A 12,371-nucleotide genomic window follows, 5' to 3' on the forward strand; every position below is an offset into this window, starting at 1 on the left:
AATATAAAATAAGTAGCAGATTGAAGAGAAAGCTGCCCCCCGCAGCTATTTGTAAATAACAAGATTGTGATCACCTTGACACCCTCAAAGTTACAAGGTCTTACCAGGAGTGGAGGGTTGGGCATGGTGGTTGTGACTATGTTGGGCCCCTTGGTGGCTGGTTGCTGCTGTACCACGACCTGCTGCTGTGTTCCCGCTGGGGTCTGGGCCTGAACTTGTGCGGGCTGCACAGATGTTGATTGCGCTGGTTGTTGTCCATTTTGCTGAGGTTGCTGGGTTACTGGGCCAGATTGCTGCTGGGCACGAACCTGGTCAACCAAAGCCTTTGGGAATAACAGACCAACAAAACCCCTTCAATCGATCTCTCTTCCCTAATTCTAGTAACAAGTAAACAAGTCATACTGAATCTGCATATTTTGTTTCTCAGGCAGGGACCTTACGCTCACCTTCTTTTCCTTGGCGATTCGGTCTGCTCGAAGGGAAGCCACCTGGATAGGGGGCAGGGGTTTGTCATAGTTGATGCCACTACAATTTAAGGAAATGTGTTAGGATGTTTAAAAAAAAAAAAAATAAAAAAAAAAAAGACAATTCTTCTTCAAAGGAATCATAATTCAAAACATTAAATTTGAAAATACCCCAAATACTACGTAATTAAAAAAAAAAAAAAAACACGTATAAAACACAATAAACATGCAAAATGACTAATAGTAGTCCACACTGAAAAGCATTTCATATATACAGAACATTAACAATTTTAATATTAGGCTTTCGCATCCATACTGATTGTGCAGTAATATAATTAAGCTGTCGTTTTTAAGCCACAACATTTAAAACCCATATTACCCAATCTGCACATTTGCTGGCGTTCCTTACCTTTCAGCTAGAACCGATGCATGCTTGGGGTTCTTCTGGAATGGATTCATGCCAAGACTGTAAAAGAAAGTCACGAAAAATGGATTATTTGCTGCTAACATTTACAGCATATGACAGATAAAGAACACAATAAAACTAGAGGAGTAATTACACCCAAGCAGGGAAGTTTAAGTTATGATAAAAGGATACAGTTAACATTGGTATACGAGTGTCATGATCTGAAGCTACACTTACAGTGGTTTGATGGGTGGACTTCGCTTTCCAGCCGTCATTTTCATCAGTTCGAAGCGGGTGGTGAATAACTGGCTATGGGACATTCCTTCATCTTGTGTATAAATCTGACTAGTCCGGAGAGGCTTATTCTGTAAGGGGAATACAAGTCAGCGGCACGCTATGGAATAAAGCGTCTCTGGTACATTATATATGATTGATTGGTGTCTCAGTCAAACACACACAAGTAAAGCGTTAATTAACAGGCATATGCTACAGTAAATACTACACGTTGGCTTTATTTATACGAAAACATGATCTGCATTCATTTTAACGGCCATATGTTTCACATACCTTAAAAGGGTTTTCAGATTTCTTCTTTGGGCTGGCGTCATACAGCAACTGTAACAGAAAGAAGATGCTTAATATTTTGTGGTTTCTATTTCAGTGAACTACATAAAAAGCAGCAATATAACCGTGTCATACACTGCCCTGTATATTTAATAAGCCATTCACAACCAGTAAAGCTGCTACGCAGCTGAGGCAATATGGCCTTTTTTTAAAAAAAAAAAAAAATAGATTTAGCTATTTCTGTGATTGCCCCCTTGATCCAGTGAAGCAAACAGAGCTTGCTTTGCTTTCCTTTATTTCAGCAAAAACAATAAGCACTTCACTTAAAAAGACTGATTGCGTACTTCCCAACTGCCTAAAGGCTTAACTTGCCTCATTTAGGAACTCTGCTGCTTGTTTGTGACTAACGGGTGCAAAGTGATACAAAGAACAATAGCTTACATAGGTAACCTGCATTAATTTCTAACTTTAATAGAAGCAAAACTGCTATGCACAACTGAAGCGCTTCTGGTCACCCTGACAGCAACACATTGATCAAAAATAATTTGGATTTAAACATTCAGTCTACTTCTGCCGCCACATAAGCGCTTATAGATGTAGCCCCTAATCACATTCTAAGAGCAACCTGAAATCATTGATCTACTGTCTAAATCCAAGTATCTTCGGATAAAATAGAACAGTTTGATACGAGATGGTAGCACCACAGCTGAGAGGTGTGTTGTTGGACATTTCCGATACTGGTACGGTGGGTTGTCAATGTTCAAGGTAGCCTTACCTTTCCTTCCTCTCTTGGAATAATGACATTTTCATAACGACTTTTACACTGCTTGGACGATCGGTAGATCCGGCTACAAGAGTTCACCACGTCGCTCACCAGATCCCAGTTAGGCGTATGAGCCGGCGATACGACTGCAAGGTTCAGCGGTAGCTCCAGGAGTTGCTTCACAGCCTGTTAAAAATATATGGCATCCACTATGCAAATTCTGATGACAAGAACGATGACCAATAACTCAAAACTATGAAGGGAACCATAAAATTACAGCTATTCAAAGATGCTTAACCTGCCATACTGTGTGGGTAAATATGTTTACCTGCAACAGAGCCCAGTCCTCACTTATCAGCCATTCCGGGTTATCAGGACCAGTTTCCATAACAGGCTTAATCAGTGTTGGTAGAGGTTTGGCAAACTGAGTTTGCTGCTTCAGAAGGATGTTCTTTTTCTGCTCCTTGCCTTCTTTGCGCACTTTAAGTGGGTTAGGTGCGGCTCTGTCAAAGAGGGAGCGGGGAGGTGCCACAGATTCTCCATGGCGTAGTTTCTTTTTCCGCCCTGCAGCTAAAATATAAACAGCAATGCACAATTAGTACTACAAGAAGATCAACAACAACAAAAAAAAAACAGCGTGCGTTGCAATACAGTCAATGAATTTATAATGGGCTGAACGATCCTTATCGGACATCAAATTCATGATCTAAATTCACCGAAACTCACCCGCCGGATCTGTCCTGTGTCGTTTTCGCTCCTTTCTGACATACACTGGGGGAAGTTTGGACTCGGGTATGGGGCTAGTATCATACATCAAACACATAACAGAATCAATGTAAATGTCATTTTCATCTTGTGGTGGGGTTGGTGGGGTCCAGACCTGGGAAAAGGAACAGAGAAAATCCCTCAAATCAACTCATCACCCGTGAAACATTCAGGTATAAAAACGTTTAAAGGCTAATGGGTCTCACCGGCATTATTTCCGTCTGCCCATCCGGCCCATCATAAATAAAGTCCTAAAATGTAAATGAGAGAATGTGAAACTCATGTTGCTTTCAGGAAATATGTGATTATACAAGGCTGCACCAGCACCGTACAATACAAAGTGTTATGAGATTTTGTGAATCACTTAACACTATATAGGGCTATCCCAGGCATTTTGGTTGGACAGACATAACCTCATTATTACAACTTCTTAACACAGATTTAGCTCTACATATTTGCTCAGGTGCTTACACATTCACACCTTCTTGCACAAACTATTCATTTTTCTATCAAATCGCAGCCAAGAACAGAGTATGGTTCTCACACGCTATTCACACTTTGCCAAGGTCTGTCCTCAAGCAGCACTGTCATACATATAGTTGACATATTCTAAATACATATTGACACTACAGCTCATAATGTGCAGAAAACTTCGCTTGTAGAATGATGGCCATGAAAGACAAATGGATAGCTTCCTGATCAGCACAGTCACATATCATTAAAGTCCTATTACCATGTTGTATGCATCCTCGCGAGTATAGGTCAGTAACTCTTCATTTTCCTCTGTCTCATATTCCATCTTTTTTTCTCGTTCTTTAAGTCCTCGAAGGTGCTGTGAGTCCCATTGCTGCGTAGCTGCCTTCAGTTGCTCCTTCAAAAGGAAAAGACACAACGTTATCACACCAATGCAACTATTGTACTCTGTATAACATTCTGCACAGTCTGAAAGTACAGGGAATTGAATGTTTAAAACAAATAAGACCAAATTAAATGAAAAAACATAATGTATTTCCCATCAGCTTTCTTATTGTTGCGTGTGGGTGCAACCTTCTTTTTTCAGCTAATTTACCAATTTGATCTTACTGGGCACTATTTTTTACTCTGCTAACACAATACATAGGAAACATGTTTGGTTTGACATAATTAAATTGCATAATTTTAACTTTCCAGTTAGGGATTTCAGAAGACGCTACACAAATTCCTTCAATAGAAGGTATAAGGGCTACAAACACAATCCCTCAATATTTTATATATACACACACATATTGTCGCCAATATTTTACATCCAGAGTCATAAATACCTCAATATACCCCAGGTGGACATCACTGTTTCTGATATGGGACAGTTCCAGATAATGCAGAGCATACTTCTCTATTGGAGTTAGCTGGGTAGAGACAAAGACAATGTTATCTGAGATATGATCCATACAGAAGTATCTGCAGCCCAAAAGCAACAGATAACCAACGCACTGCATTAGTATGCAGACTTCACTTTATTTTCTTAGGGTGGTGAAATTTTAAAGCTAAAATTTAGCAAGAACTCTGAAAGAGAGATCTTGGAATTGTTCTGGATGGGAATATAAAGTATTCAGAAACTATTTCAGTATAGTTTCTAATTATTTTACCATCTTTAATTGCTACATAGTAGAATGTTCCCTACCTGCTTCATAAGGTCAGCCAGCTCTTGTAAATGGGAAGACTCAAGGTTATCATTCAGCTCACAGTCATCTGATGGGCAGATACCAGCATTAGGTTGGGGACCATCTTCCTGGATATGTTCTGCAGCTTCCTCTGTCCCACGCTCTATTCTACCTAAGGCCTGTGAACAGAATAAACATTTATGTATACAGTACATGAGTAGAAAATAAAAGCATCACCATTAAACCACACAGTCAACGAATTACTGGTCCTTTAAAGACAAATATTTTGTTTTCTTACTTCCACAAATGGTTTTGCAGTCTTGGCCGTTATTGTATCAGAAGGGGATGGTTCTTGGGAGAGCAGCACAAACTCTTCAGCTTTAACCCGGAACCCAGAATCTTCCAAAGGAGAACATACTTCAAATAATTCCTGGATAGTTTGCTACAAAGATGGAAGAAAGTAAAGCATTGTTTTATTAATTAAAAGGATGTTACTCTGTACCTGCTGTATCTCAGGCATGGTTACTACAAATTTAATTATTTTCACAGTTAATCTTAATTTGGCAATTTCCCATGGAATTAAGAAAGGAAATTCAAGACAACACACAATACATGACATAGTAAACATTATAGGACGTCCAGCTAGAACAAGCAGAGACATACCTGTGTTAAGAAAGCCAAGGTATAGTCACTACCCTGAGCAGCTACTTCTCTGATAAGGTCCTTGGTGCCGTTCCTTAAAAGTTTCTCTTCTACCGAGTTTGCAGTCACCAGTCTGCATAGAAGAAAAAAAAAAGTACAATCCAGAAAAAGTACTGCCAACAAATTTATGCTACAAACTATAATCACTAAATACTAGGAGGCTATTTCTATATCTTGGCCGTTATTCATCTAGCACTTTCCATATTAAATGAACAAGGTAATTAACAGGTTGAGATGACAAAACCTTAATATACATTAGCTAGCATTCTGGTTAGCTAGAAGAAAGGATTTAAATTTATTCCACACCAGCAGCAGACCTTGATGTATGGATAAGACATCTATATTAATGAACACTTTAGATGTGCTTATTACACAATAATACATTTTTTTAAAAAAAACATTTATGCTACAGGGAAAACACTCACCTGTATACATGAATATCTTTTGACCTTCCTATGAGGTCACACCAAGATTGTGTTTTTCCATCCACCACAGGGTTTAAATCACTGTCATAGAAAATCACTGTATCTGCTTCTATGTGAGGTACAGACATAGCATAGACATGAGTGGAGAGCACCATGCAGAAGATTCGTGGGTCTCTGTTATAACTCTTTATCAGGTCCTGAAACAACAGAGACCAGGAAGAAACTTATTAATGAACCTTGTCAGTACAGGTGAGGAAATGCTGTTAGTGAATAGAGAAGTGAAATGTCTGCTCTGTATTACTGTTGATGGGAAAACATGCTTCCCAAGGTTAGAATAAGAGCAATTATTTTATCCTCAGGTAATGCCAGGGAATGTACAAGAAACAATACCCTGGAGTAAGGTGTGAGGAATCACTCACCAGAAATGGCGGGAGAGTAAAAATCAGTGTAAAAAAAACAACTAATTAAGCATTTTTATACCTTAGGTTTATTTAACAACATGGCAAGATCACTACATTAGTTCTTTTTGAATTACAACTCTAACTTATCCAGCTAGCTGCTACTGGTCAGTCCAGAAATATAACATAAATATAATATTTAAGTGCCAATTTCCACAGGCAAGCACACAATCCTAAATAATGCAGCACTCTCAATATAAGCCCATCGGGGTGTATACTTATCACCATATGAGTTATACTAGAGTAGGGAGAAAACTGGTACACACCTGGCATTGGTCAGAGTTGGCATTCTCATCCATTCGAAGGAAAGTAATGGAGTGAAAGTCCAGGAAGACCTCCAATATATCCAGCATGTGCAGCATCTGGGAGAAAAGGAGAATGCGTCGGCCCTCGGACTTCAGTTTCTTGAGGAGGATTACCAAAGCTTCAAGCTTCCCTGTGTGTCATAAAAAGGGACAGCATTAATATAGATGAGTCAGAAGTATGTGATGTCTTATATACATACCAACATAAGGTATATTGTTAAATGTTAGATGGTAAATGAACCTTTGGACATTTAGTATAAATTACTTTAGTGCTGGACAGATGTGATTCTAAGATAAATGCTGCTCTGGGCCCCCACTGGCTCTTCCACATTATATATGAAGTATAAAACACAGAATCCTCATAAAACTGTATTTCTGAGATATATATATATATATATATATATATATATATATATATATATATATATATATATATATATATATATATATATATATATATATATATATATATATATATATATATATATATATAGTTAGACATGGTTAGATGAGTTTGTGTGGAAGAACTAGACTGGCCCATGCAGAGCCCTGACCTTAACCCCATCCAACACCTTTTGAGATGAACTGGAACGGAGATTGCGAGCCAGGCCTTCTTGTCCAACATCAGTACCTGACCTCACAAATGCTGCTACTGGATGAATGGGCAAAATTTCTTACAAAAACACCTGAAAATCTTGTGGAAAGTCTTCCCAGAAGAGTGGAAGCTGTTATAGCTGCAAAGTGGGGACCAACTACATATTAATGTCTATGTATTTAGAATGCTATTTCATAAAAGTCTGCTAATGTAATGGTCAGTTGTCCCAATACTTTTGTTCATATAGTGTATATATGAAACTGAATTCCAGATGGGCCCTTAAAAAGCTTGAATCACTTCTGATGCTGGAGTTAAGTATACCTTTATGAATCCTTATTTCCTTCTACAAACGGTGGATTATCTCTGGTAATCATCTACATATAAACTGTATAACCATTTCGAACCTACCCGAATCTAGCTGCACTAGTCGTACATCAGGGAATTGCACGCAGTAAGGGGATGTTCTCTCCCGCAGGTCCCGGATAGATGGGGCCACCTGCTCCTTGAGACTCTGACTCAAAAGCTTGATATTGTGGGTGTAGGAAGGAGGAGGATGCGGGACCATCATAGCTGGAGGAGCAGAGACTGCAGCTGGAACCACACACAGTGATCTGGAAAAAAAGCAATTAAAATTACACATCAAACAGAATATAGTGTGATAAGTGGGAAATCCTTTCATTTTTTTTTTTTTTTTTTTTTTTTTTTTTTTTTTACAATGTGTCTTGTGGCAAATAACAATTCCAAGCCAAGAATCAATGTTTATAATTGATCTGAATACTGCATAGAGAATTAATTCCCCATGAAATTACCTCTTAGCGAGAGACTCCAAGGCAGCTTTCTGCTGGCTGGGAGATAAGATGAGGTGTCTCAGTGGATCACTGGAGCCCTCTGGAGAGCAGGACGACGCTCGACAGTTCACAGAACCAGACCAGCTCCAGTGTCTCTTTCCATTTGGAACTCGAGGAGCAGTAGCATTCAGGGTGCATAATGATAGCAAATCGGCTCCATACAACGGAGCCCTTGCACAGCGTAGTTCGTTATAGGCAAAAATACTGTCCAGGCGTTCCTTCACAATTCGTAGCTTATCTTCTGTTGACTCCTTCATATTAAAAAGCAGTAATACAGTAAGATTTAAATGCAAAGAAAGGTCAATGACATTACATGAAAGATACTACTACTAATATAAAAAATATAGAAAAATGATATTAGTTTTAAGACAACCTAATAAATAAGATTTTATAAGCAGTTAAACTGCAAGGTACTTTGGCCTATGATTTGAAACATTGTGCTAGATTGTAAGCTTGTTAGAGCAGGGCCCTCCATACCTCTTGTCTCTGAAAGGCAATTCGTTTAGTTATGAACTATTTGTTATGTCCTGTCTACCCATTGTACAGCTCTGCAGAATATGACAGCGCTATATAAAAATAGTAAACCTACAACCTGTCTGAAAGATAAGGAGCATCTGCGGCATTATGCTAATAATAAGGAGCATCTGCAGCAGTGTGCTACAAAAATCTATGATTAATAATCAGAAACATTTTAGGATAGTTTTATGAATGTGGAATGCCACAAAAAGAAAGCTTAAAAAAAGTAATTTGCCTAGTTCATACAGATCAGTCACATGTGAGTAATGTACTGTCTTTATAGTAGATTTAGAATCTCTATCCATGGTGTCTGCTCATGTTCTGCAATAATTATGCTTTCTTGATTAGGACTTCACAGCATCAATTTCCCTGATTGTTCTCTCCAAAAATAAGTTGCCTCATTTGTTTCCTGAAAATAAATAATATTTTCAGAGCTCATGTATTTTAGTTTGATTTTAGACATACCTGAGCAGTGCCAGTCATATTGGAAGCAGGTTTTGTCCCTTGATCTGCTGCTGCAGTGGGAGTTTGCGTGTTCTTCCCTGCCATAGCAGCTGTGTAAATAAAACACATTGCTAGTTAAAGAGCTATGTCGCCATAGCAACAAGGTCACGAAATTAGCAAAGCAGGCAATATAATAGGAAAACAAATTGTGCTTTTTTTTTTTTTTATGAAATTACACAGGATCCAAGGAAACACATTGCATTTACATGCATTTTAAGCAATTGTTCTGTCTGACCTTTGTTTTCCAGTATTGGTACAGACAGTATGACATGACCCTAATGCGCGAAGGTTAATTTTGGCCTCGTGACACAGAAATCATACCACCAAACATTAGTAATTTCCACCAAAACCCGAGGTGCTGTAAAAAACAAAAACAAAAAAAAAAAACTTGCAAACCTGCTGGCGGCGCTGCACTAGAGTTAGGGGCTGCGACTTGTTGGCTTCTCACTGCATTGGCAGCTGTACCCTGCGGCATGGTCGGAAGAACAATGGAGCCTTGTGGGCGAAGGTACTGTCCTGGAGCAGAAACAATCTGCAAAACGTTACCTGCGACAGAAAACAAACACATGCCTGAATAAAAAGGTGCAATCACTTCTCAACCAATGCTCTAATAAAAGAAGAATCATATAGGTTTCCTAACATTTTATGTATAATATATATCAATCTATATATCTATATCCTTCCTAGTGGGTTTTGACTACAAAGTTCAGGGTCATCACATATTTATAATAAGCCATGCGCATGTATATATATGTAAAGATACAGCTGTTGCAGAAGGGTGCACTTTACATGAGATTACCTTGCAGCTGCAGTGGCTGTCCTGCCGTGAGCTGACGCAGCTGGCTCTGGGACAAGGTGAATTTGTTCCCCTGGAACTGCAGGGTAACCGGCGTCTCAGGCTGTGCTATACGCCCCTGGGTTCCACCACCAGCTGCCAGCTGGGCTATTTTTACCACCTCACCACCTGTAAGAGGAAAAATCAATTTACTTGAGTATGACATAAGCTATACAAGGGGGTATGCTAACTTTCTTTCTTATTGGTATGAACTTAGAGAGAATGATGAGGGAAAGCACTTACTTGGAAGCCGAGCCTGTGAGCTGAGCACCAGCCTTTGAGATGGAACATTCGGCTGGACCGCATGTAGAGGAGTCTGGGAATGTGGCTGATTCATTTGTCTCACTGGAGCAGCTGTGGTGAAGGTGGCTGGAGGTCTGCTACCTCCTATTTGGACTTGTGTGGTGGAAGGCACTGTGAAAGGAAATGTTAATTAGGCAAAATACTTCACACAATGCGAGTTAATTGTAAAAATAAACGTAAAAAAAATGATGAATCAAAATCATAGAAGGTCCAATTATTACGTAAATATCATTGGCTGCACTGGTGATAATACCCACTTTGGAAACTTTGAGTTTGAAAGAGTGATAAGTACAGTTTTTTTTTTTTAAAAAAGCATTGTTAACGTTAGGAGATTTCCTAAGTCACCTCACCAACTTTATACAGGATCGCTCGCTATTCCTAAAATCAGCAGATTTATAGGGTTTGCCCTTCAGAGTGTAAAGTGAAGTTGGAGAGTTAAAATATTCACTTTGGTGAACTCCCCTTGAAAAGAGATATTATCCTACATGCAAATCCAGTAGAGAAATAAATAAAACCTTTGGTCCCTTGCGGTGCAGCAGGTGTGGTGGCTTGTGACCGCTTGACTTGTCCCTGCTGTGTTCCGGTGGATGTTGTTGTGGTCACAGTGCGCGTTGCTGGAGAACTTGGGAAAGCGACCATTCGCCCTTCTGGTTTCTGGCCATATAAAACAGGCTCAAACAACCTGAGTCCACAAGGGAAATACTGATAAGTAACAGGACAGGCTAGAATAGGAATTGATGGGTGTGTGGTTTATGGAAGGGTCCTGTGAATACCAAAAAGCCTTTACCTGCTGGGTTTTAATTGGACCTTGCTGGGCCTAGGAGCAGGATCAGGTGAGCTGTAGATTTCCTGAATCAGTTTCCTGGACACTTTTTGTTTAGGGAGGACTTGGGCCTCATAACGTGTCATTTTATTTTCCATCCCAAGAAAATCAAACATAGATAGGTCAGCATTCTGAATAAAAAACAAAAGGGAAAAACCATGATGATCTGAGAAGGAATATGCATATTCATTCGGAAAAAGACAATCAGAACATAAACAAGAAGTAAAAGAAATACATTTCTGGGCTTATTACGGAAGGCAGTTGTGCCACAAATAACCTCAACTAATTTCAGCTGTGGTAATTACACTGAAAACCACAAACAATGGAAAGTGGATGCATTTTTTTCCATTCACCTTCCAGGGATCATACTCCAGTGCTCTTAGTATGAGAGAAGCAGTCTGATACTTTAGAGCTTCGCACACATATGAGGAACGCTCAGGACGTGGATCCACTAATTCAGGATGGTTGCAAATTTTCTGCAATTGCATCAAGACATGTAATACACTAACAAAATGACCTCCTTTCAGAGCATCCTGAGTCCTGTGGGGAAACAAACAAACCCACAATTAAATGATTTGGATTCACACAACTCCAGTGAACTTATTTTTTATGTATGTCTACGTAGGACGCTTCAAGTGCGCTCTCTAATCAAACGGCATTATTCCTTACCCGGGTTGCATCATAACATCCTCATACAAGGTCCTCTGACGGTTTGAAAGCTGACACTTCAACACATGTTCAGATTTCTTAGTCAGCTGTCTTTCTACATCTCTCTTGGACCGCCGCAATATAAATGGCTGTGCTGTCTGCGAAAAGGAAGGGGGTGTGATGCAAATGAAGACAACACTATGTGATGAGCTAGAGTCAACCCATGTGCGCATGAAGCCAAGAAGAGCTAAGCTGGCTCCGCATAATGAACAGCTACATAGCGTCAGTAGAAAAGAATAAAAAGTAACTACTCAGCATGTTACTTATTGGTTATTAAGACCAGCTTTATACATATCAACCATCCTTGAATTCCTTTACAGTTTTATCTGTACTACTTCCACTGGAAGTATATTCCAGGTAGCTACTACCCTTTCTGTAAAATACAATTTTCTCATATTTATCCTCAGCCTCACACTTTCTAATATAGCTGATGGGAGAGCCATGTATAGTATAACCATGTATAGTATAATTTGGTGGAAAACGGTGAGAAAAAGGTATCCCCCTGGGGTGTGGGGTTAGCATTTTTACCCTGTGTAGTCTTATAGAAATAGTATGTTTGTATTCTTGGTCCTGGTCGCGGTTTTCTTTCACGGGGAAATCCAGGTATGGCCGGGACAAGCCTGGAATAAGGAAGTGTACCATGGTCCACAACTCTTTCCATGTGTGTGGCAAAGGGGTGTCCCTGAGAAGAAGTCTCCGCTGGCTGTGAACAGTAAATGAGTAATTCTATAAGTAAACAAAATCTGT

General features: G+C 39.4%; 1 protein-coding gene and 1 non-coding gene across 3 annotated transcripts in view; both read right to left on the bottom strand.

Moving 5' to 3' along the window:
- LOC128501892 (E1A-binding protein p400-like) overlaps nucleotides 1-12,371 on the bottom strand; it is a 34,598-nt gene that overhangs the window by 7,888 nt on the left and 14,339 nt on the right. For both annotated transcript variants that reach the window (XM_053471545.1, XM_053471539.1), the window contains exons 17-43: nucleotides 12,153-12,327; nucleotides 11,586-11,722; nucleotides 11,270-11,456; nucleotides 10,881-11,047; nucleotides 10,609-10,775; nucleotides 10,034-10,204; nucleotides 9,755-9,919; nucleotides 9,352-9,501; nucleotides 8,917-9,005; nucleotides 7,897-8,186; nucleotides 7,496-7,698; nucleotides 6,454-6,623; nucleotides 5,730-5,926; nucleotides 5,266-5,377; nucleotides 4,901-5,044; nucleotides 4,623-4,781; nucleotides 4,264-4,347; nucleotides 3,696-3,833; nucleotides 3,169-3,213; nucleotides 2,924-3,077; nucleotides 2,526-2,767; nucleotides 2,210-2,383; nucleotides 1,438-1,485; nucleotides 1,108-1,235; nucleotides 874-930; nucleotides 447-525; nucleotides 105-323 (exon numbers count right to left, since the gene is read on the bottom strand). In XM_053471545.1, coding sequence (XP_053327520.1) covers nucleotides 105-323; nucleotides 447-525; nucleotides 874-930; nucleotides 1,108-1,235; nucleotides 1,438-1,485; nucleotides 2,210-2,383; nucleotides 2,526-2,767; nucleotides 2,924-3,077; nucleotides 3,169-3,213; nucleotides 3,696-3,833; nucleotides 4,264-4,347; nucleotides 4,623-4,781; nucleotides 4,901-5,044; nucleotides 5,266-5,377; nucleotides 5,730-5,926; nucleotides 6,454-6,623; nucleotides 7,496-7,698; nucleotides 7,897-8,186; nucleotides 8,917-9,005; nucleotides 9,352-9,501; nucleotides 9,755-9,919; nucleotides 10,034-10,204; nucleotides 10,609-10,775; nucleotides 10,881-11,047; nucleotides 11,270-11,456; nucleotides 11,586-11,722; nucleotides 12,153-12,327 — 4,051 coding nt within the window. The remainder of the gene's footprint in view (nucleotides 1-104; nucleotides 324-446; nucleotides 526-873; nucleotides 931-1,107; nucleotides 1,236-1,437; nucleotides 1,486-2,209; nucleotides 2,384-2,525; nucleotides 2,768-2,923; nucleotides 3,078-3,168; nucleotides 3,214-3,695; nucleotides 3,834-4,263; nucleotides 4,348-4,622; nucleotides 4,782-4,900; nucleotides 5,045-5,265; nucleotides 5,378-5,729; nucleotides 5,927-6,453; nucleotides 6,624-7,495; nucleotides 7,699-7,896; nucleotides 8,187-8,916; nucleotides 9,006-9,351; nucleotides 9,502-9,754; nucleotides 9,920-10,033; nucleotides 10,205-10,608; nucleotides 10,776-10,880; nucleotides 11,048-11,269; nucleotides 11,457-11,585; nucleotides 11,723-12,152; nucleotides 12,328-12,371) is intronic.
- Nucleotides 6,012-6,141, bottom strand: LOC128468508 (small nucleolar RNA SNORA49). The gene has a single exon (XR_008345851.1). It is a non-coding gene; the product is annotated as a small nucleolar RNA SNORA49 (small nucleolar RNA).

Source organism: Spea bombifrons, chromosome 1, assembly GCF_027358695.1.
Source record: "Spea bombifrons isolate aSpeBom1 chromosome 1, aSpeBom1.2.pri, whole genome shotgun sequence".
In the NCBI taxonomy this organism is placed as follows: Eukaryota; Metazoa; Chordata; class Amphibia; order Anura; family Pelobatidae; genus Spea; species Spea bombifrons.